Source organism: Xenopus laevis, chromosome 4L, assembly GCF_017654675.1.
Source record: "Xenopus laevis strain J_2021 chromosome 4L, Xenopus_laevis_v10.1, whole genome shotgun sequence".
NCBI classification, from domain to species: Eukaryota; Metazoa; Chordata; class Amphibia; order Anura; family Pipidae; genus Xenopus; species Xenopus laevis.
In genome coordinates, this window is record NC_054377.1 from 72,446,675 (window position 1) to 72,472,208 (window position 25,534).

Consider the following 25,534-nt stretch of genomic DNA (forward strand, 5'->3'; position numbering starts at 1 on the left):
GGCACATTTACTAAGGGTCGATAAACTAAGGGTTAATAAATCCTCGAATTCGACCCTCGAGGTAAAATCCTACGAATTCGAATATCGAATTGTAGGATTTACCGCAAATCCTACGATCGAAGGAAAAATCATTCGATCGTTCGATGAAACCCTTCGAATCGAACGATTCAAAGGATTTTAATCCATCGATCGAAGGATTTTCCTTCGATCAAAAAAACCTTAGAAAAATAATGGTGAAGGTCCCCATAGGCTAACATTGTACCTCGGTCGGTTTAAACTACCGAAGTATGTAGGCGAAGTTTTTTTTTAAAGAGACAGTACTTCAACTATCGAATGGTCGAATAGTCGAACGATTTTTAGTTTGAATCCTTCTAATCGAAGTCGAAGGTCGTAGTAGCATATTCAATGGTCGAAGTACCCAAAAAAAATACTTCGAAATTCGAAGTTTTTTTACTTCAAATCCTTCACTCGAGCTTAGTAAATGTGCCCCCACATGTTGAAGTAGCCCTCCAGCCAAGGCTCCAGTTCCTACAATACCTTGCCTGCGTATATGGTTCTCCTTCTTTACAAGTCATAAAAATAAAATGTTCAAGATATTGTGGGAATCGGAGTCTTGGCTGGAGGAGAGCTGACTGGTTCCACTATAGGTGTAGCCAGAACCAGCAATACATAAAGCAGCAAACTACAGACAGATGCTGCTTTTAATGGCACTTGCATTTGCAATAGTTTTAAAATAACCAGAAACTTTTAATTAATGTATATTGCTTATAATGCTTATTCTTATAAAATCACTTTCAGTATGCAAAATGTTATATTTGGGCTTCCAACCTCTTTAAAAGTAAAATAGGTTAAATATTGTATAAACCTGGATTAACTGATTTATTTTACTTCAGAAACAGTACTGTTTTTAAACTAGAATGGGTAAATTACTTTTGTTCACTTTACCCTTAATTACCATAATGAGACAAAAAAAAACGTGCATTTAAATTATATTTAGGAATCAAGGAATGAAAGACGTGACTCCCAAATGATAAAATAGATGATATTATGAATTTTTTTAAAAATAAAATTACAGAGTTAACAGGTATATTTATTTTGTGGTTTTGCAACAGTTGGACTACATTTCCCAGCAGCAGCTGTCAGTAAAATTGACTGTAGTTCAGCAGCAGCAGGGTGTTAATAGATTGGACATCTTCGTAGTACAAAACAAATTATACGATTCCTAGAATGAATTTGTAAAGCTTCTCTCATTTTCAATACACTTGCTGTTATCAATTAGGACCTGGTTGTAAAGACGCTGATAGTTGCAGAGCCTCATGTTCTTCATGCGTATCGCATGTGTCGGCCTGGGCAGCACCCTACCAGTGAGAGTATCTGCTTTGAAGTCTTAGGATTTGACATCATTTTGGACAGAAAACTAAAGCCATGGCTTCTTGAGGTAAGACCACAGTAGAATTGAATTCCATTTGATCTTTTTTTTCACATGCATTACAGTATTTCTGTTGGATTGGGTAGCTGAGATGCTGAAATTCAAGGAAAATTGAATTAACTCATTACTGTGCTATGTCTGATCCATTCTTTAGTAATTATCTCATAATAGGAGTTTCCATCCTGTTTAGTGGGGAAATACACCCTGTTTATAGGTAGACGTTGTAAGTTATGTTTATACACTCGATAAAACATAGGGATAAAGGTTATAAAGAACAAAGACTCTTGCCTTTTTGTGATTTAGCGTTTATCTATGTGCATAAAAGCAGCGTCCATATATTATGGAACACAATAGATTTATTGCTTTACTTTACTGAGCAATGTATTCATTCATCAATGTAAAATGTATAGTTATCCAAAATATAATCAGTCAGTATCATTTTTTTTTAGAGCCTAAGTATTGCCTTTTTAAACTTTTTAAAGGGCACCCTGTATTATATAAATTTTACTTCCCCCATTGGAGCTGTGGCCTTTTGCCCCTTGCAAGCACTATGATGCCCACAACGGGAGGGCCATTTGCATACTGAGCAATGACACCGGCTCATTATTTTATTATTTTCTTAGACCACACCTAAAATGGGGAAACAAGTTCCATGAGAGTCCTTTAAGGTATTTGTTATATAAAAACATTATTTGTTTCAATGAAAAGTATTTTTTTTTTCTAATATGACTCATTATAAAGTCTCATCAATAGTCTGCTGTTTTAGTAATTTCCTCCTTTGCTCTGAAATTGAAGTAGAGTTTTCTAAGCACAACTGTTCAGTCAAATGTTTCATTGCAGTCTGCATTACTCTAGTTGTTCTTGTGTGGGTATTAAAAAAAGACGAAAGAAAAAAGTAGCAGTGAAAGTGTCTGCTTTTAGTAGCATTTTCACTTTATTGTTCGTGAGGGTAGCAGCTGTATCAGCAATTACTATCTTCTGTCTTCTTCCTGCTTCTCAGAATTAAACCAGCTCCCCCCTTAAAATGTATAAATAAATCCATTGCATGGTCTATGGGACTCTACTGCTAATGACATTTCTATCACTGCCAGCCATTTATAGCTATACCTGTTATATCTGTCACTGGAGCATGAGCTAATGCTATGTGTCTTTTGTCAAAAAATGTATTAAACTCTATTTAAACTCTATTAAACTCTATTTTTGAGGTCACTGCATCCATCTGCAACAACAGTAGTTGCCTATGTCTATGCAATAACTGGAAATTAGCTACAGCAGTACCTGTCTTTGATTGACTTATGTTTGATTTGCTCTTGCTACTGGGGCTCATTCCCATTTTTGGACTGTGATGTGTGAACATCTCATGCTTATTTGATTTCGTTTACTCTGAGGAGCAACCAAAGGTTAAATACACGTATGTTCTACTTTAATTTAACTTTAAGGGAAACCACCAGTTCATTCTCAAAGTGCAGTCCAAAAAATCTTAATTTGACAAGGTTTTTATTTCTCATTTAATAACCAAAACAAAAACAAAACAAACAATAAGACAATCATGGTTCCTTATAGATGTATTTTAATCTTAGCACAGTTTATATACAATTTGAGTTCCCGTATATTAACATGCTAGTTTCTAAGTAGGGTATCCCCAGGTAATTTTCCGGTTGCCCTCGGTTATCTGGGCTCAGATGTGGTCTTATATCTAATGCCTATGTTGAGATAGAGTGGTACGTATGGGTTTCTATAACCCTATAAGTCTGGCATCCCTGGGGGTAGGTCCTCAGTAGCTTCCAGCCAGTCTTGCCATACCAAGTCATATTTTTGGGGGCAACCCCTGGCAGCATAAGTAATTTGTATTAAAGGGAGTGTTGTATTTATCCAACTGTTGAGCTGGAGGGCTGGGGGGGGCATCCAGTTCAGAAGGATACATTTCCTGGCATAAAACAGCAGGGTATGAAAGAGAATTCTCATTGCAGCCCTAGGTGTAACCTCGTTCACAACACCCAGGAGACATACCTTAGGAGTTATTAGTTTAGGCAATGCTCTTTTTTCTTGGGTGTATGTGAGGACTTGGGACCAGAATTCCTGAATTCAGGGGCAGGATAAAATAAGATGCTGGTAGGTTGCTTTTGGGGCATTACACTTGGGACATTGGGGAGAGCCCTTATAGATCTTTAGTAGCATTTTAATCCTCCTCTGACAAATTAGCTATCATTTTTCAAGTCCAAAAAATAGGTTTTCCTGGTACCCAAAGAGCTATTTTAGTGGGGTACTCCCACAGGTGGTTGTTCCTTTATCTTGGTTCACACACAGACTAACTGATTTTTTAAAAGTCTTCCACCCAAGGGACCTATTGATAATGAGATTTCTCTGGCACACTTTGGGTACGGGTTACTGTCTGACCTGCTTCTCAGGCTCCTTTGGCAGGCCTTCCTACAACAGCCTCTCTTTGGACTCTAACATGAACCTCATGCAGCCTAGTTATTGTTAGTGGTTAAGTTGAAGGGACTTGACACAGGCAGTATCAATGCCCATGTCCTTCCATTTACCTACTCACCCACCCCTAATTATTATTGTCAACACTAACACTGGAGGCCAACCTGGAGTTAAAAATGCCAGTTTATTATCAACTGCATAACAAGCTCTTCTCGCAGCTCTTCCTACATATGGAGCCCTTACTAACTACTTTATTAGCCAATTAGAAATGCAAACCATAATCTCCAGAATTCTGTCAATGTATACTGGTATGGCGCTCTTATTCAAACCCTTTTAAGGTCCCTATCTGTTGTCCAGTGCTTGGTTATGGGTGATTTATAACACACATTCTTTTAACCATTAGTATTAACAGCTACGGTCTTGCTGCATATGGTGAAGTGATATAAAATATTTGTATCAAATAATGCTTATACCAGGTTCTTATGTCGGATTTTAATTTATTATACAAAACAGTTAGGGTCATATTTATCAAGGGTTGAATTTCGAATTGAAAAAACTTTTTTTTGGTCGAATAAGTCAGTTTTCGATCGAAGCCGAATCGTACGAATGGAAGGAATATCGCATTTGATTGAATTCAATTCGAAGTTTTTCCCCAAAAAAACTTTGATTTTTCAGAGTCCACCAATTGATTCCAAATAGGTTGTAGGAGGTCCCCCATAGGCTAAAACAGCAGTTCGCAGGTTTTAGATGGCGAATGGTCAAAGTCGAATTTTTAAAGAGACAGTACATGATAGATTTAGATATTCGAATTTTTAATTTTTTTTCAAAATTTAATAGAATTTGGATTATTCCCTAGTTGAAGTAAACAAAAAATAGCTTGAAATTCGATTTTTTTTTTTATTTGAAAATTCACCTCGACCTCTGATAAATCTGCCCCTTAATGTTTAAAAAGATATAAATAAATATACAGGTATAGGATCCGTTAACCAGAAAGCTCAGAATTATGGAAAGGCCACGTCCCATAGATGCCATTTTATCCAAATAATCCAACTTTTTAAAAAATGATTTCCTTTTTCTCTGTAATAATAAAACAGTAGAACTTGTACATGATACAAACTAAGATATAATTAATCCTTACTTGAAGCAAAACCATAGGGTTTATTTAATGTTTACATGATTTTCTAGTAGACTTACTAGATGATCTGCTAACCTTTTCTCCATAGGAAGCAATTGCCAAGTTCTAGGGCAACTTCCCTTAGCATGTAATCGCTACAGGAAAATCTCCCTGCATGGCTGTAGCCTTACTATGCATGGACATCTTTAATGCACATATTTTCCCCAAAAGATAAAAAACAAATGGTGCTGTGTTCAAACACATATCCATAAGCAACCCTCCAGCAATATAGAGTCTCTAGCAATTTATACCTTGTTTTAGTGCAGACTTGTTGGGAAAGAGTAATAGAGGAAATAAAAAGCACCACTGAGATCTATTGGTATTTATTCAAGTCTTTGTGAAAGGATTCCATATGTTGAATAAATAACAAAACTCACCTTGTGGACATCAGGTTTGATTTACTGAGTGGAAAAACACATAACCCTTCCCATTCCAGACATTTCTTATCAGTGCTCTTATAATAGTAAAGAGTAAATTGACTGAGCCTGTTATGAACTATAAACACCAGATGCTTTGTCTGCCTTTCTTTTGCACAGAATATATGGGTAAAAAAACCCATAAGGGATTTTGCAAATTCTGAAAAGAATCAATACACCTGATTACTCAAATTCAGCAAGAATTCAACTAATGCCTGAATCGTTGCTATGGGTTACTATGTTGGAGTAAACTGCACTTGTTTAACCCCAAAAAACCAAACATACCCAAAGCCATTATTTATCAAGCAAAGTGCAAAAATTTGAGCAACACTGCATTCATTAATATAGCATAGCTAGCCTTGCATCCCTAAACAATTGCATCAGCTGTTGTGAATGAGGTGCAGAGCACAACACTGTAGGGTCAAGGTAGCCCCTGTTCATAACATCCAACTCTGACCACCCATTTGGTCCAAGGTTTCATCAGCACTGTACCAATTAACAATTAGCAAGTTAATAGTGCACAAATTGAAGGCTTGCAAGAGAGTGGCCACACCTGACACCCGAATTCACACACGTGCTGTACCCCGGCATTAATTTATAGTTTTTGCCTATTGGCAAATCAAACTTTTGTGTTAGACACAAAGACAGTGGGATTCTGGGAAAAATAAATGCATTGTGAATTGCAGAATTATTTGGACTTTATTTGCATTGTGAAATGCTCTTTTGTCACCTGTTTAGATATTAGAATGTCACCCCAACAGCCACACTTGTATTCCTAACGGCAACTGCCACATAAGTTGTCATTCTAGTGTAAAACTGTCAGTGTGTAAATCCTTTGCAGTGAACTTGAGCACTTCCAAGCAGGTTTTCTGAGGATGCTGGAAGCTGTAACTCAATAACAGTTGGCTGGCCACTTGCTTGACACCCCAACTCTATAAGGACATAAATCTCTTTTTAATAGGATGGGAAATTTGGAAGAAAATGTGACAGGATGACTGTTTGTGATCTGAGGAATTGACTAGTTAACTGTTGAAATGCCTGGAGCTTGTGATGTGCATCCATCTGGCACTCGGAAGGTAGTGGAAATCCCTGTTCTGTTTAGCACAATAGGCACGTTCCCTGTAGAAGCACTAGAAAGATAGCTGTAGCTTCTTAGATTTGTATTTATGTATTCTTTCTCTTGTTAGCTGCCAGTTTTGCCAGTCTAATACTGTAATCATTTGCAAATTTAAATGCCATAATTAGAGACAGCACATGCTGGGTACATTTGTATCTAGCTTATATGAGTACTTTTAATTATGCATGTTGACATAATGATTAAAAATAGATTTTCACTCAGCCGGTGTTGTTTGGTTTTACAGTTAAATCTGTTACTCGTGTCTATTTTGTACTAGCTTGCCTTGTGTTGTTAATTAAAACCTGAGAAAAGCACATGATTCAGGTTAGTGAGTGGCATTTGTACTGAGGCATCATTAACATACATACATGATTAGAGCTAATGTCTCTACAACAGATGAATGATGTCTCTCTGAACCTTTTCACTGTGAGGTTCAATGAAGAAATGTACACACACGGGATGTTTCAGGTTGTTGTGTGCTAATTTGTGCTGGCTTGGAATTAAAGGCACAATATACCCACTTTTTAAAAATAAACAGAACTTATGTTAAACATATGTTTTGCTTATTGTTTTAATTTCTAAAAATCTATGGACATTGGTATTCCTTGGCTTAAACAGGGCAAACAAGGAAACTGAAGCTACTCCATGTTTTGTTCTTGCTAGTTAGATTGCAATAATTAGATTAACAGTGCACAGATAACACCACTGAATAATGGACTCTAATACTAAATAAACTAAATAATAAAAAAAATAAAAATAAACTACCAACAAAGGTCGAAGGAGGGTTGTTTACTGGTAATCTAATTATCTATCTTGCAAGAACCACATATGGAGTAACTTTGGTTTCTCTGTTTCACCTTTCTAGCTCAAGCAATAAAAAAAATGTTTTTGCGATTAAAGCAATAGGCAAAAAAGTATGTTCAGCACAAGCCCTACTCATTGAACTAATTTTGAACAAGGGATCATACTACCCCATTAAGCTCCATCTTGAGAATGTGTGGTAGAACCTGTGGTGAAATATGTGAGGCTTTCTGAAGCAATCCTTGGGAAGTGTAGTAGTAAAATGAAAATCCCTGCTTGCATTAGCATTACTGGTTGCCTGTTTGACTGTTACCATCATTTCCCATAGATTACTGAGAGAATTAGGTGGATGAGGCATTTTAAACGCTACAGTTTTAAGATGATTACAGTAGCAACCCAAATGCCCCATAGGCTATAGCCCTTAACTGGGCAAAACAAAAAAAAAGCACAAATATTCTTCACGGCCATTTAGCAGTTAGTTTCGGTGAATTTTGAAGACTACACTAGATTTTGCATAGGTATGTGTTATGTGTCTAAATGAATTGCTATTAGACAGTTAGCATAGGGATTATGGGGTATATTTATCAAAGAGTGAAGTTAATAGTGAAGTTCCGCCACTAGAATGAAATTCCGCCACTCTCCATTCATTTCTATGGGATTTTTATAGGTGTATTTATCAAAGGGTGGATTTTCACTTCACCCATTGATAAATACGCCTTTCAAAATCCCATAGAAATGAATTGAGAGCTGCGGAATTTCACTCTAGTGGCGGAACTTCACTCTTTGATAAATTTACCCCTATATGTTTATGGTTTTAAATGCATTAATTAATTCCTCATACTGCATTCCTAATAAGCAGTTTTAAATTCCATACTTTTAACAAAGTGAAAAAACCCAATAATGTAGGGCCATAATAATGTGCACAATAAAAGAATGTAAATACCTTTACTCCCAACAATGTTAGATAAAGCCTTTGTGCTTGAGCTCCTACTGTAGTTCTGTAGAACTGAACCATAGAGCAAACACTAAGCCTTTCTTTCCTTAGTCAAATCCTTTTTTTTCCTAATAGCCTTTCATTCAATGAACTGCTTACAAAAAAGATATTAACTGTCTAAGGCCTTATGATTTTATTTTCATCAATTCTGGACTGACTAGTCAAATCCTTTCACTGCTAGCTATTCCAGTGGCAGTTGCCTTGATCCATGCACTCTATGTGATCCTGTAGTGATGAGAATTAATTTCTGTACTACCAGTCTGATCTCAGGTTCCATTTGAAGGTGTGTTTATAAAAAATCTTGGATGCGGGTTTCAATCAGTCTTGTGTTATCATTTTTCCCATTCAAAACTAGTCCCTTATAAAATGACAGTACTGCATGGTGTTTTACATTTATTTTAGATTTCTACTGCTAAATCTGTGCTGTCTTCAGCATGCATTAGAATGACCTATTGTAAGGCATGGAGAAAGTGAATTACATGTGTGTGTTTTTAAGGAGTTGTAAAGGACTGAAGCAGCAACCCAAAATTCTAAATTTCAAACCACTATAATAGGTGAAGTAACACAGCAGTGCATGCCGTCTTAAAATAGACATTATCACTTTTGTTTTTACATTGGTTATTCTTTTAGCTATTATATAGAGATTTACCCAGTTCTGTTGTTAAAATCTAAACCATAACGACAAAACTCTCTCTAAAATCCCTAGCAACCTGCATGGCTGCAAAGATTCTAGACATCAGTGAAAGCACCTTCCTGCATTTTTCTGTAGATAAACTGTAATATATTGCAGTAGTTTTTCTCTATAGACCCATTTCACTCCCATATGCAATAAAAGGCACTAACTTTGCCCATGTGCAATAACCCATAAGTTATTTTATTACCTAACCCCCTTAGGGTATGAATTAGACCTAAAGAAGCAAGTGACGGGTGAATGCAGGTACGCTGTTGTATTTACAGACAACCAGACTGCAGCTTTTTTTTTGTATTAGTAAGGCACCTGAAAGTAGTAGTTCCTGATTTTGTGCTGCATAATCTGCATTTTTGTAGTAACAGAAAAAGGAATGAACGTCAAAAAATTTAACTTTCAGATTCACAAGAATCATGGTATTTGCAGAGGGGGCAAATATACTTACTGTATGTGCAACTACATCAAAAGTTATTTCTCAGAAAATGCGCATATTTATCAAAATACAAAACTTTGTCTCACAAATGAACTGTCATATGTAGGTCATATGCATGTATTTATTTGTGATTTTGGTGAAATTGCTGGAAGTTTCCATTTATTATTTAAAATGTCCAACAAAGCAAAATAAAGACAAAATAGATCCTCTATTGTTCTAGACATGATCCTACCTTAAAACGAATGTGGCATGAGCTTCAAATGGTTAAAAAAGTATAAATAACATATTTAACAGTTACCACTTGTATACATAATCCCACATTAAAATATAAAAAATTGCAGCAGGGTTAATGGCAATGTTTATTTAATGAATTAATCTAAGATAGTTACCCCCATGCAGGAGCAGCAATATATAGCAACCAATAAGATGTTTGTATATAAACAGGTGTCCTGTAAATGCTTCCTGCTGATTTGTTGCTATGGGTTACTGCCCCATGGCAAACTTAGTGCCTTTTGTTACATAACCCCCTTAGTCTACTAAGGGCTTTTTGTTCCATAAGGTATTGGCTGGGGCAGTAGGCCTATATTCTTTAGATCAGTGCTGTCCAACTTTTGTGGTACCGAGGGCCAAAATTTTACTGGCCTATGTGGTGGAGGGCCGATAATAGAAGTCAGTGTTGGCCACTCCCCTTTTAAACCACACCCACTGTAAACCACGCCCATGTTACAAGAACTTTTAAGATCATAACCACATTAACGGTGGTAGCACACCAAAAAAACCAAATGGTTGGTGCTCGCTGCAGGGAATTCCCTTATCAATCATATGTGAACTTGAAGTCATGTTAAAACATACCCTTAAATCCATATGCCTCATCCTCACCTGTGGATAAAACACATGATTAAACACCTTAGGGGCCCTTAACAACAATTTCCAAATGCTAACAAACTCCAAGAACAAACCCCTAACAGGCTTACATACCACAGGTAGGGTAGGGCAAGCAGAGAATGGCACACACAAGCAGCACTGGGCAAGCAGAGAATAGCACACACAAGCAGCACTGGTCAAGCAGAGAATGGCACACACGAACAGCACTGGGCAAGCAGAGAATGGCACACACAAGTAGCACTGGGCAAGCAGAGAATGACACACACAAGCAGCACTGGGCAAGCAGAGAATGGCACACCCAAGCAGCACTGGGCAAGCAGAGAATGGCACACACAAGCAGCACTGGGCAAGCAGAGAATGACACACACAAACCACACTGGGCAAGCAGAAAATGGCACACACAAGCAGCACTGGGCAAGCAGAGAATGACACACAAGCAGCACTGGGCAAGCAGAGAATGGCACACACAAGCAGCACTGGGCAAGCAGGGAATGGCACACACAAGCAGCACTGGGTAAGCAGGGAATGTCACACACAAGCAGCACCGGGCAAGCAGAGAATGGCACACCCAAGCAGCACTGGGCAAGCAGAGAATAGCACACACAAGCAGCACTGAGTAAGCAGAGAATGGCACACCCAATCAGCACCGGGCAAGCAGAGAATGGCACACACATGCAGCACTGTGCAAGCAGAGAATGGCACACACAGGCAGCACTGGGCAAGCAGAGAATGGCACACCCAAGCAGCACTGGGCAAGCAGAGAAGGGCACACCCAAGCAGCACTGGGCAAGCAGAGAATGGCACACACAAGCAGCACTGGGCAAGCAGAGAATGGCACACCCAAGCAGCACTGGGCAAACTGAGAATGGCACACCCAAGCAGCACTGGGCAAGCAGAGAATGGCACACCCAAGCAGCACTGGCCAAGCAGAGAATGGCACACACAAGCACCACTGGGCAAGCAGAGAATGGCACACACAAGCAACACTGAGTAAGCAGAGAATGGCACACACAAGCAGCACTGGGCAAGCAGAGAATGGCACACACAAGCAGCACTGGGCAAGCAGAGAATGGCACACGCAAGCAGCACTGGGCAAGCAGAGAATGGCACACCCAAGCAGCACTGGGCAAGCAGAGAATGGCACACACAAGCAGCACTGGGCAAGCAGAGAATGGCACATCTAAGCAGCACTGGGCAAGCAGAGAATGGCACACCCAAGCAGCACTGGGCAAGCAGAGAATAGCACACACAAGCAGCACTGAGTAAGCAGAGAATGGCACACCCAATCAGCACCGGGCAAGCAGAGAATGGCACACACATGCAGCACTGTGCAAGCAGAGAATGGCACACACAGGCAGCACTGGGCAAGCAGAGAATGGCACACCCAAGCAGCACTGGGCAAGCAGAGAAGGGCACACCCAAGCAGCACTGGGCAAGCAGAGAATGGCACATCTAAGCAGCACTGGGCAAGCAGAGAATGGCACACACAGGGAGGGAAGTCAGAACAGAGCAGGAGACAGGGAAACTTATCATTCTAATATGTACAACATACAGTGACACAGTGCTGGTGCCCTATTAGCATTTTGAATAAGGTGTGAACAGGTGAATAATGTGGGCAGTTTCAGTCTGGGTCTCAGGTATGAATAGGGCTTTAGGGTTAGTTCACATGAGGAGATTCGGAGAGATTTTGTCACCTGGCGACTAATCGCCTCGTCTTCTGAGCGACAATCTCCCCAAACTGCCTCAGCATGTTTTCCCATAGGCTATAATGAAAAGTCGCCTGTGCTAATGCACAAGTGGCAATGTGTTTTCCATAGTCGCCCGAAGTTGCCTCACACAGGCAGCCTTTTTTCCCCCTACACTTATTGTATTTTTGTCATATATTATCACTTCTACATTAGTACACATTAAGAGTGCAAAGAGCCATTAGATGTGTATATATGCAATAAAGTTTATATTAATAGGATATGGACTGGTCCTTGCTAAAATTTTCTGTCTCCGTGAAGAATATACAGTAAGTAAAAAATGCAGAACTCTTTAGTGATTTCCTTTAGCATCATGGATCCAAGTTGTAACCATGATATTGTATTTCAGTCAGACGACATAGGATTTTTTCTGTAAGGAGAGCAACATCCTAAATTCCTAACAATCTCTTTGATTCCATTAGATCAATCGTGCTCCAAGCTTTGGAACAGACCAGAAAATTGACCACGATGTTAAAAAGGGCGTTTTGCTAAATGCTTTAAAGCTTCTCAACATCAGGTAAAGGTCTTCTTCAGCTTGCAATAATGTTCCCTAATCTTCTAACTGGCACAGCGGAATTAGAGGACAGAGGAAATAATTATTTGTAACGCTAAACTGCTATTTTGCCACATACTGTATTTCCAATCAGTGCTTCATGAGACAAGGAAGATCTTGGCTAAAGTAGAATGCAAACTCTGGTGCGTATCTTCCAGTGGCATTTTCTTAAACACATGTGGGTATTGTTATTTGCAACTTGACAGCACTCCCCTTTATAGAGTAAGATTCAAAGGGAACTATGGCCCGTCACTGTTTTGCAGTGACATGCATATTGCCTACTTATTCCCATTGGCAATTGCTCTACTTTGTTTCATGCTCCTCTACCATGAGTATATAAGCACCTTTCTAGTTTCAGTAAAATGCAGAACAAGATTCAGAACTGCTTCTTATTGAAGGCACCTTCTAATTAACCAGGTGAATAAGAGCTGCTGAACCGAAAGCCCAGTGTACCAGTAAAATATGTTTAAAATGGCTAAAAATAGAACTGCAAAAAGAGCACTGAGCAAGTTTACATTAATTAATTGTGACATTAGATTCCTTTTCATATATTACAGGTTAATGGTTTAAACATTATAAAAGAATAACTGGATGGTTGTAGTATTTAACACATGGTTTTACTTAACAAGGACAGCAAATATAACTATTCTCCTGCTAAATTGTTGTCGGAAACAGCATAACAAAATAAGGGTAGTATCTTTGCGTTTAGGAATCCTCACAACTAAAAAATCTGTGGGCTGCGGTAGAGCAGCTTGTAGTGCTTTTAAGAGAAATGTTATCCCTTAATAGACTGTGAGCAGAATGCCACTTCCCAGATTTCTGTGCGTTTGTCTTGTTGTATTTTCTCTTACAGCACTACATTTATAATATTCTACTTCCTTTGTGTGTCGGAACCTAGAAGCATTGTATCTGGATCCTGCTGCCAAAACATCGGCATTCGCAAAACCATGCTCCAATTGGAACTAATATGGTTTTGCAATAAAATAACATCTTGTATTTCTATAGCATATTTCAGATCCATAGCACTTTACAATCAAACTTCCTCTGGGATGAGATTCTGCCAGTAAGTTGCAGGAAATAAAAAAAAACAATTGTGTAATTATCTAACCAGAGAAGAACAATTGAGATGTTTCCTACAGGGAACCAAGGGGAGATATGGTTTCTTTTCCAATATCACACACAATGTAAAATGGCAGAACTTAAGTCACAAACATAAAACATTATTGTATGCTACATTTCAATAGATATGTCTCTTCTGGCTGTTGTCTACTAGCAGCAGATTCTTTAAGTATTTATGCATTTGGAGTTGAAGAATAGCCAGATAACGAAAGTTTAAACATCTTGAAACTGGTAAGACTATACCATGTAATACTTCATTTCCCGTTTGTCACTATTACCAGCCCTTAAAATGGTTACAGTATATGATTTTTGTTATTACGCTCAGCCTTTTGCTGATGGCTTTTGAGACTGTCTGCAATCAATGTGATCTCTGTCGAGTGAAGGACTATAACAATAGTGTGGATTAAGAAATACAATTCAAGGCTGTGCCCTTTGAGCACAGAATCAAATTAATGAACTTACTCTGTAATAGTTTATAAGAAAGATTATGTTATAAAAGGGCAAGTAATACAAAAATGTTTTATATATTAAAAAAAAGCTGGGATACAACTCATTGTATGTTAATTTCTTTTTTATCATCTTTATTTAAAGCAAAATTGTATATTGGAATTTTACAGACACTCCTCTCTTGTACAATGTTATTCTACCCCCCAGTGTTTACTCAGTGGCAACTTTAGTTCACTGTTCCATCTTCATTCCACTTTCAGTAACATTAGCTGCTACTGGCCCCTTGTCATTTTCTAAAAGAGAGAATGCTCAACCTCTGCCCTAAGAATATGTGACTTCTCTTGCCTAGTCACAGTGGGATTATTTTTTGCTGCTGTTTACTCACACAACTATTCATTAGTGTCAGTAAAGTTAGGGAAAAAACAATTGGGCATTTTGAAGTGAAAGTATACCCTGTTTGTAAGAATGCCTTGCTTTTTCTGTGTTTTTATATAAATGTTCAGCAAAACATTTTGCCGTAGGTTGTTCTGCAAATAAAGCCATATTTATTACAATAATTCTGTTTATTATTGTGAGAAGGCGCTGCAACATTGGTCGTTATGATGGGGGAAAAGTAGATTTCCCTGGATAAGAAAAGTGTTAAACTTTGAAAATCCCAAACATGCCCTTGGCATTTTGTTTTACTTTCCATTTAAATTTAGAGACTTGAAATACTGCCCCCTGAAATCAGTGGATTGTGGGTGAAGGTAAGTTGAGTGTAAGTTTACTTAGAACTTTAACACAGGAGCTGCATTCATGTATGCAGCCAGTCCAGTGCAGAGCTGGTACATGTATGGGACCTCCGAATATACTTGTGTATAAGCCGACCAGAGTATAAGCCGAGGTACCTAATTTTACCTACGAAAACTGGGAAAACGTATTGACTCGAGTATAAGCCTAGACACAACTACAGCCCTGTCTCCCAGCAGCGCACATTCCGCCAAAGCAACCCCCCAGCGATCAACTGGACTTCTTTGCAAAGTTGATGGTGACAGAGAATTGCCAAACGGATTACTGTGTGCATTGTCCCACTGTCCCACTACCATGTGCAGAGGGTGCTGTGTGATATTGCCATCACTGTTAATCCTTCATATAACCAACAGAGGGCGCTGTGTGATATTGCAGTCACTGTTATTCTTTCATATAACCAACAGAGGGCGCTGTGTGATATTGCAGTCACTGTTAATCCTTCATATAACCAACAGAGGGCGCTCTGTGATATTGCAGTCACTGTTATTCTTTCATATAACCAACAGAGGGCACTGTGTGATATTGCCATCACTGTTATTCTTTCATATAACCAACAGATGGTGCTGTGTGATATTGTAGTCACTGTTATTCTTTCATATAACCAACAGAGGGTGCACTGTTATTCTTTCATATAACCAACAGAGGGTGCTGTGTGATATTGCAGTCACTGTTATTCTTTCATATAACCAACAGATGGAACTGTGTGATATTGCAGTCACTGCTATTCTTTCATATAACCAACAGAGGGCGCTGTGTGATATTGCAGTCACTCCCCAAGCGAACTGTTGGTATAGGAATGATTAAAAGTGACTGCAATCTCAGCTACTGCCCACTGACTCGAGGATAAGCCGAGGTAGACTTTTTCAGCACATTTTGGATGCTGAAAAACTCGGCTTATACTCATGTATATAAGGTATTCAGAATGCTCGAGACCTGGGGTTTTCTAGCTAAGGGTCCTTTACCCTTTTTTATTATTACAGAGAAAAAGTAAATAATTAAAAAAAATTGAATTGTTTGCTTAAAATGTAGTCTATTTAAATTGCCTTCTCGTAATTTGTAGCTCTCTGGATAACAGGTTTCTGCATAATGGATTCTATATCTGTATGAGTTGTTGGTGAATTACATTTGTGTTCCAGTGCCAAACTTGTAGTGATAAAACCCCTATCCGGACATAAAACAAAGACATTATTGCAACACAAAAAAACACAATTACACGCACATACTACTACAACATACAGGCATGATGCACCTATACAGACAAGGTATAGAAGTGCATCCTGCTATAAGTATTTAGTACAAGAAAGCATGTTGTGGGCATGTATCTGTAATACTGCACAGATATTACACAAAACCAGAGGTTTCCAATATATTTTGGTTAAGGCCCCTTTGCAGTCCAACATTTGGTCAAGCTCATATTTGCTCATAGCAAGGTTGCAGATATTTAAAAATGGACATCAGAGCAACTCGCACACTGTCCCTCTGTTCTACTGCATTGATCCCCACAGTTTGTTATCCACTGCTCTGAATATTACATTACCACAACCACAGCAGTGTAGTCCACAGCACTACAGTTAGATCGCTGCTTTCATTTTGTAACTGGCAGTAAACTATTTCAAATTTGTAGCTATGGGTAGCTGAACTTGTCCTATTTAGAATGTTTATATTATAGCCCTGTTTGAACAATTTCTTTGGATCCACTTCAGCTACTTTAATATCTAGGTTCAGAACTGGCACTTGGCCATGCCCTTCACTGGGATATTGTTTATTGAAAGCTTGTTTGCTGCAGGCACCATGAATGAGCTAAGCATAACTTGATTGCAATATTAGGCAAGAGTTTTGCACCAGGCTAAAATAAATAAAATACACACTATTTAGCAATGTCATTTTTAGCTTGGTCCACAATAAGTATCATTTTGATAGGACTAAAATGCTTTATTATTACTATTGGAAATAGTTCCAACTATATTTAGTGGCAGCACCACTGTTTCAAGCTGCTTTTAAGACAAAATATTCTTATTTACAGAGCAAGTGATAAAAAGAAAAATTTGGCCAAACAGAAAGCTGAAGCCCAGAAGAGACTTTATGGTCAGGGCTCCATGAAGAGGCTGTCACCAGCATCTTCTGATTGGGAGAAACAACGCCATACACTGGAGAGAAGGAAAGAAGAGCTTGTAAGAATAATTTACTTTGTCATTGATTGATAATACAATTTATAGAGTGTTTAGTCTGCCATTTTTAAGAACCACATCTCTAGTTTTCCCTTTGTACCTTTCTTGTGGAAATATAAAATGGTGAATACATAACTATTTTGTGTTGGCACTGTTTGCCTGACTTTCTATTGTAAGTATTTCTAATTCTGTTTTTGGTCTTTCCATACAAGAGCTGATAAAAGCTGTCCACTCGTCTGGAGGGACCAATATCTTGCCAAAAATTGAGCAAATATGTATCAGGCAGCTTTGAAAACCCCATTGGATGAGGAGCTCATGGGTGCATTGATGCAGTCCTCATCCCCTCTGTATGATCCATTGGTTGGCCCTAGGGTCAATGCAGTTCTGCACAAGGGTGGGCAAATCCACTTGTTTGGCAACCTCAGGATATGCCTGTATAGCCATCTTTAGCATTGAATAAGCCAATATTGTTCTCATATTGTACATACCCTCCTAGATCACATTCTCATAGGAAAAGCCCCACAGTTGTAGAAAAGATACTATGGTCATTAAGGTTAAGGGCACAGCTAAGATTCGGGGAGATTTAGTCGCCCAAAGAAGAGGCGATTAGTCGCCAGGCGACTAAATCTGCCCAAATCTTCCCGTGTGTCTCTGCCCTAAAAGTCAATTTCTGGGTTTTTTTGCATTTCCATGTTAACAGGCTGTTTTTACTTATCTGCTTTATAACATGATTTCTAGTTTGCTCTACTTGTAATTACTTTTTGGCTTATCAATGAGGGAATTTTCACAATAGTAGGACCAAGTGACCGGGAAAAAAGGAAGTCTTAAAAAAGCCAGCGCCCAGTGTTCCTACATAATAGTGATGGTATAATAACAGGAGCAGACACCTTACTATACATTGAATATGATCACCAATCCTGTGTGGAGGGGAATCTTATTTCTTTCTATTAAAAACATGTATGCCATTCAAAGTAGCTTTTTATAAATATTGCTAATTTATGTTCTGATCTGTAGAAAGAAAGGCTTTCACAAGTACGAAAACAGATCTCTAGGGAAGAGTATGAAAACCGACACTTGGGGAATTACAGGTAAGAACTTATTGTTACTATAAGAATCTTAAAAATGTTTCCTTTTTATAGTACAAACATGGGCTTATTTATCATCAGTGTTGTATTAGTGTTTTTTGGACATTCTTGCAGTTTCACACATCATTCATCAGAGCTTTGTTGCAGACAGTGCTTAGTCACAAGGTTATTTGCGTGCATATTTTGAATATGCTTCTGTCTGGTTGCATAGCCTAGAAAGTGCCACAAATGAGCTACATACATGCTTTATTAATGTGCAAAATAATTAGTTAACATTGGGGAATGATCTACAAATATCCAAGTTATGCTTGGAGTCCAAAAAAGATTTTGCTTCTAAGTATATTACTTCTCAGTCCAAATCCAGGATGGAAACTTCTTTGTAGTGGGAAGAATTAAGATCAACGTGGATTGGCAGAGGTTATGTGCAAAAGCATGAAGAAGTACGTAAAATCTGGCAAGCACTTCATATCTATAAAAATTGCCTTGCATCTCAACTCACGTTGATGAATGTGGCGATAAAAGATGTAGCAGCATATGTGTGCTGAAGTTGCTTGAAATTGTTCTTAAATAGTTCCAAAAGATTGGTGTAAAAGACCCTTAATGTTGATTTTAAACAAAAGATTAAGGCTCATTTACAAATACAATATGCAAGGTATAAAAATATGAACACAAATTGCCCTTTTTGTAACCACAATGCAGCATTTCCACTCACAGTTCCCCCTAAAGGGGGCTCATTTATAAACACTGGGCAAATTTGCACGTGGGCAGTAACCCATGGAAACAAGTAAAAGGTTTAATTTTCACTGTTTAACCTGCAGGTGTCTGAAAAAATCCAGTCACTGATGGGTAGCTATGGGTTACTACTCAGGTGCAAGATTTATCATTGCATGAAAGCAGAGTGGCATCATTTATAGACAACTGATGTAGACTGTGACAATTAGCCTGTGATTCACTAGATGCAAGCCAGGTGGGTGTGTAGACCCAAGACACGAAGGGGCCTATTTATTAAGCCTTGAATTTTTCTGGCTGAGTTCTTAAGGGTTAATATATCAGAATTTGTGGAGGAAAACAACCTTGATTTTTTTTATGCTCCAAAGCTGCTAAAAATCCCCATTAGAAAATACTCCATCTTAAACCTGTCGAAGTCATGTAGAAGTCAATGGCAAATGTCCCTTTTGCAATTGGAAAAAGTTTCTAGCCTTCTTGATTTTCGTGGGTTTCGGACATTTTGATGCTGTTTTTCATTTGAAAATCTGAAAAATTTGTGATTTTCTGCCAACAATTCACACAATTTGTATTGTTGCATGATTTTCAGGACAAAAAGGGGACATTGGTGCTCAATGCAAGTTGAAAGTGCATTTGTTAATAGTGTTTGTTTGTAATTTAGTAATTATTGTAACCAGTCCACTTGTGATGAGCACGTTGTTTCAGCAAGCATGTATTTGCACCACATTTTCGCCATCATTAAATTTTTTGAGAGACAGTGGCAAAAATTTGCCACGTAAATTTTCACCGAGAATAATTGAGAAAATTCCCACCGATGTTAACGCATTTGGAGTAAGAAAAAAACACCAATTGTGCATGAAAAAAAAAAGCTGCACGAAAAAAAAAAACCATGAATTTTTCAGCCGTTTTGCAAATTTTCTGGCAAAGTGAAATGGGAAAGATTCACTCATCACTATAGTGTATGTATGACTTTGGAATCAGCACATCCATTTTTCATATGTAAATATGGTGTAAATGCTATTATAATTTTGTATTTCTCATTAACAACACTAATGCAGTGATGCAAAATGGCTGTGAACTGGCAAATGCCTTTTAAGGGCTCTTACACAGCGTTTTTGCCTGCGCTCCCCTGCGTTCCGTTTTTCGGCGTTCAGCCGCAGGGGAGCGCAGGAATAGACGCATTTAATTATTTCAAATGGGGCTGTACTCACACAGGCGCATGTAGGCGCCGAACGCAGGTTGAGACGCAACATGCTGCATTTTTCCTGCGTTCGGCGCCTACATGCGCCTGTGTGAGTACAGCCCCATTTGAAATAATTAAATGCGTCTATTCCTGCGCTCCCCTGCGGCTGAACGCCGAAAAACGGAACGCAGGGGAGCGCAGGCAAAAACGCTCATGTGTAAGAGCCCTAAATGTTCTAGGTATAGTACAAGCCCTAGACATTGACAGCTCGAAAAGTTCTTTTCTGTTTGAGGGCATGGGGATACGCTTGCAGCTGTTGTTTTCCTGTGATTTCCAACACCCGCAGCATATGGGGATACTGGAACTTGCAGCTTCTTACATGTTTAGGACCTGTTATACAGAATGCTTGGAACCTGAGGCTTCTGGATATCGTATCTTTCTGTATTTTGGATCCTCATACCTTAAGTCTACCAAAAAATCATTTAAGCATTGAATAAACCCAATAGGCTTGTTTTGCCTCCAATAAGGATTATTAATATCTTAGATGGGATGAAGTACAAGGTACTGCTTTATAATCATTACACTGAAAAAGGAAATTGTATTTAACAATTTGGATTCTATGTTTAAAAAGAGTCTATGGGAAATGGCCTGCCTTTATATTGGAGCTTTCTGGATAACAGGTACCAGGATTATGGATCCCATACCATTACAAAAAGGACCTGTGATTTTATCAGCTCTTCATCTCTGGCAGTTCAGATATATTCAATTACACAGATGTTGTAGTCCGTGGGTGCAGAAAAATGAATTCACAAAAAGGTGCGAATAATAAGGAGTGAAATCTTGATACCCCAGTCATGAAAAACGTTTTCCATTCGTCATAAAATATCTGCAACCTCAAAGATGTGCTACCAATATATTTCTACAAGGAACTAGTAGCTCATTCAGTCACATCTCTCCTCTGATTTAAATAGCAAAGTTAGTGCAGCCAAAGAGTTAACTGTGAAGAGACTATTGTAATGGACTTTGCAACATTAGACCTAAAGGGGTTAAGCATGCCCTAAAAAGGAACAGTTAAGTGTGCTGAATATAATTAAAAATAATAGCTCCAGTAACAATAAAGGAAAAAGATAATTAAATTTGATCGGAAACAAAAAGAAAACAAGCTTCACTACAGAAATACTTGGCTGGAGATCGGGTGTGGGGGCTGAAGGCTCCATGTGAAATGCTCGAAACCTTGGCTGGCCAGGAGTCAAAATCAGGAAACCGTAATTGAATCCAAGTGTTCTTCTTGGAAACTCTGTGTTACTGGAAAAAATAAGCAAGTGATTAGTCTAGTCATCGGGGTTCTTGCCTGGATGTACAGGGAATCTTTTCAGAAAAGAGGATGTCCTTCACAGTTAGCACTTACGACAATTTCTATGTTTATCTTATTCAAAATGCGTTTAAGATTTTTTTTTTCATCTTGTCCTGATGAGAAATCATATTGTTTTTTCTCACACACATTTCCTCGGCAAAGATCAGAGCACATTTGAGTCCATTGCATCGGCATGATTATATGCGTATTAAATGTACTTATTCAATACTCATAATATATGCTATAAATTCAGAAGAAATATCTCCAGTTTACAGAAATGAGACATTTGATTCCGGTGGACTTGATTTTTACTTCGGAGCAGCCAATTCTATTAATTTGTTTTACAAATGGTTTTTTTTCCTCCCTCTTTGTCCATTTTTTGTGTACTAAATGAAACTGTACAGGGGAGATATGTTCAGTGGCTGAATGTTTCAGTTTGCACCAGCAATCTTGCGAGAACACATGAAGTTGCATGGCGTTTGAGTAACCTATCCTGCTAAATGATATACACTGATGGCAACAGATTTTATTTTAGCGTGTCTGGTATTAGTTCAGATGAGGAACTAGCAGGTTAGCGATTACACAAGCCTGACCTGCCAGACAGGAGCAAACCGCCGTTGAAGGCGTAACAGTAGATAAAACATGATTGTGCTTTCCAGACGAAACCATTTCCAATTAACCACCTAGAAGCAAACAACTTGCTTCCCATCTTTATTCTAAAGGATGGATAATAGAGTGCCACGGGCTATGTTTATTTACGTCATTAGGCCTGCACTAACTATTCACTGACTACACAATGTTCAGTAATAGCATATTGCAAACCATCTTACCATTGTATTTCTTCATTTAGATTTGTAAGTGTAATTAGTTTTGCTTGCTATACCTCACAGGCTTTCTTACACACAGGCACATTTTGTCTCTTACACACTATTAAAGTGAAAGCTTCATTATAAGCTAAGATACTTTTAAACGAATGCAGAGAAGGCTGGCGCTCTTCTTTTAAAGTGAATAATGTTTATTGAAATGAGGAAAGTGATTTTGTATTTGTAGATTTTTTGATGACGCGCCTCCACAATATAAATTATATATAATATGTATATATAAAACTGAAAATGTATTTATTAATTATTAAACTAGACATACGGAGCAGCAGTTCAATATTTTCCCCAGTTATTTGCACTATCCTCACTGTCAGCAAACTGTTTGAAGGAAGTGACAGTTTTACTGAAGCTGATGATTGTCAGTTCGTCAAAATGTTTATTGCTGATGCAAATCACAAGCAGAGTAATAATGATTTGGGATTATATTTTTTGAGCTAAAAGACAGTGTCAGCATTTTTAAAATTTTGATTGTATGTAAACCAATCCTATTTTTTAGCTCCATATAGAGAAAGTGGGTATATTTTGAGCTACTTCACCCCTTAATGCTGGAGAATTCCCTTGAGTTTTATAATACTATTAATTTTTGGGTATGAACCTTTCTTCTGTTCAATGCAAACCTAATCATGTTCCAATAAACATAACAATAAAATTGCTATCATGTCAATTCAGGTGCCTCATTTGTCTTATATATCATGTTTAACTTAACAGTTTGCTAGAGTAACATGTCTTCAGTGCTGCTGTAGATAAAAAAAGAAATGGACATTTCTGTGCAAGGAGCTGGAAGATATTACTATTCAAGCTTGCATCTAAACTTTTTTTTTATGTGCTTGTTTCGGGCTTCAGTCCCAGCAAAAATGTACAGTACTTGTAGTTAATGCCAATTTATTTATTTAGTTACAGGAATGGTGACTTTGAAAGGCTATATGGCATATTGCCCTATACTTACCAGTTGGAGTTAGGCAAATTATGTTGTTCTGTTAATCACAAATGATACTTGTGCATGGTAAGGACAGTGATCCACTGCTGGATTCCAATTCATAGTCACAGCTCCTGTACTTCTTTAGACACACACCTATGGTACCACCCAATCAGGCTGTTGGACTGTGCTGAGACTGAAATACGGTCGTATTAAATCCAAACAGCTAGTCATATTGAAAACTCATTCTTTTTTTTCTGGCATATACAACATTTATTTAGTATTGAGAGAAGTAATTTCATAACATGTAAATTGTATTTCTGCCCACAGGAAATTATAAATGTAGTGCCAGCGTACTTGCTTGCTTATTAGTGTAACACTTATCTGCTGTCATAGATGTACCATCATTTATTGGACAGGGCATGTTTTGTAGGACACGGAGGAAGATATTGAATATTATAGAAACATTTACATTAATAAATATTTGTGGTAGAAATTTTCAACCATGCTACATACTTTTACTTTTGCTGTACATACTGTTGTATGTAGAGAAAGCAATTTGTGGTGAACCATGTGGGATTTATTCAGGCTAGGATGAGTAGGAATATTTGTGCAATGTGGCATATGATAGCTATCCATAAAGCTACTTGGGGGATTTTAATCCATGCAGAATTGCGGTTTCGTCATTATGTTAATGAGGTTAATGTACTCTAAGGATCTTGGATTATAACATTTAAATAGTAAACATTAAAGGGATTTTTTGTATACCTGATGGAAAGACAGATTAACCCTTTTATAAAGTGAGGAAATTCTCTGTTTGTAACAACAAAACTGTTTTTAACAAATATTGACATTCTCAGAATTCTTTGTGTTTGCTATTTTTCTTCTCTTTTCCCAGGCGCATTTACCCACCTGAGGATAAGCTGTTATTAGAAAAATATGAAGGTCTGCTAGCCACTGCCTTCCAGACATTCCTTGCTGGCAGAGCTGCCTCCCTCCAGCGAGAGATGAATAATCCTTTGAAAAGAATGAAGGTGCTTTACTTGTGCATGAATAGATATAAACCGTGGATGAGCACATTATCTGAATCAAACTCCACTGCATGCTACACAAGGGGGTTGAGCATGAAATACTTCCCTAATATGTCATTGTGTGACAGTTTGAACGCAATCATAAAATACACAAAGTCATTAAAACATAATTATACAAAGTATAATCATTCTGCAATGTAGGTACAAAGGTAGAGATAGGGCATCTTTAGCGTTGAAGCAAAGCACTGTTACAAAGAAGAACCAAAATCAGCAAAATATGGCATCATGCACCGGATAAAACAAAGAACAGTTTTATTTATATTTCAGTACACACAGGGTGGTTAACCTAGCTTTATAACCACTCAGCGGAACTGTTCCGGCAATAACACACAATTTAGGATGAAGCTGGCACAATAAAAGATAGCAGAACTATACAGTGATGTGAAATGTAATTGCTCCAGCTGTTGTAAACTACATTGCCTCCATCTTAAATCTGACATTCGCTGGTTGAGGAGGCTAAGTTTGTAATTCATAGTAGCTGGTAGTCAAGAGTTTGTCAACCTCGGGCCTGTATACAGTAGATAATTTATAGTTTCTGTTGTTCAAGCACCTGGAATTTCTTTTCTTATAGAAGAATCACCATCATAGCTGGATCATAGTGTTTATTAGCTTACAGTCTAGAAAGTCAGGGCTCAAACTTTTCTTAGTTTTGAATTAGCACAATAATAAAGTGTTACACTAGACTCGATATGCTAAAGTGCTGCTTGTAGCTCATTTCAAACCGTTCCTTTTTTACAAAGTAGGAATTCTAGCAGATTATTATACAGAATCAAGCTGCAGCTACACATATCAATATATGTCATTAGTCTATACTGGTTGAAATACCTATAGCCACAGGTCCTTAATAACAAGATTGTTAAGGTAAAACATTGCCAATATTGTGACCCAAGGGTTATCATTTGTGATTCAAGAGGCATTATAGGTAATATTGTCAAATTAGAGGTTACATGTTCTGTACATGAGAACCACTGAACTGTTATAAATTAGTACAAATATTTATTATATAAAGACAGTGCTTGCATTTTACTAATTTTGAAAGTATAAATGGACAACAGTATCTCTTGGGAATTCTATTATTGGAGATCCTTTGACTGCATGTGCCAATTGCAC

General features: G+C 37.9%; 1 protein-coding gene across 3 annotated transcripts in view; it reads left to right on the forward strand.

Annotated features, from left to right (window-relative positions):
• The window catches only part of ttll7.L (tubulin tyrosine ligase like 7 L homeolog), a 136,226-nt gene that overhangs the window by 41,629 nt on the left and 69,063 nt on the right, over positions 1-25,534 (forward strand). For all 3 annotated transcript variants that reach the window (XM_018256687.2, XM_018256686.2, NM_001092004.1), the window contains 5 exons: positions 1,280-1,438; positions 12,535-12,629; positions 17,044-17,191; positions 18,203-18,276; positions 24,232-24,367. In XM_018256687.2, the coding sequence (XP_018112176.1) occupies positions 1,280-1,438; positions 12,535-12,629; positions 17,044-17,191; positions 18,203-18,276; positions 24,232-24,367 (612 nt within the window). The remainder of the gene's footprint in view (positions 1-1,279; positions 1,439-12,534; positions 12,630-17,043; positions 17,192-18,202; positions 18,277-24,231; positions 24,368-25,534) is intronic.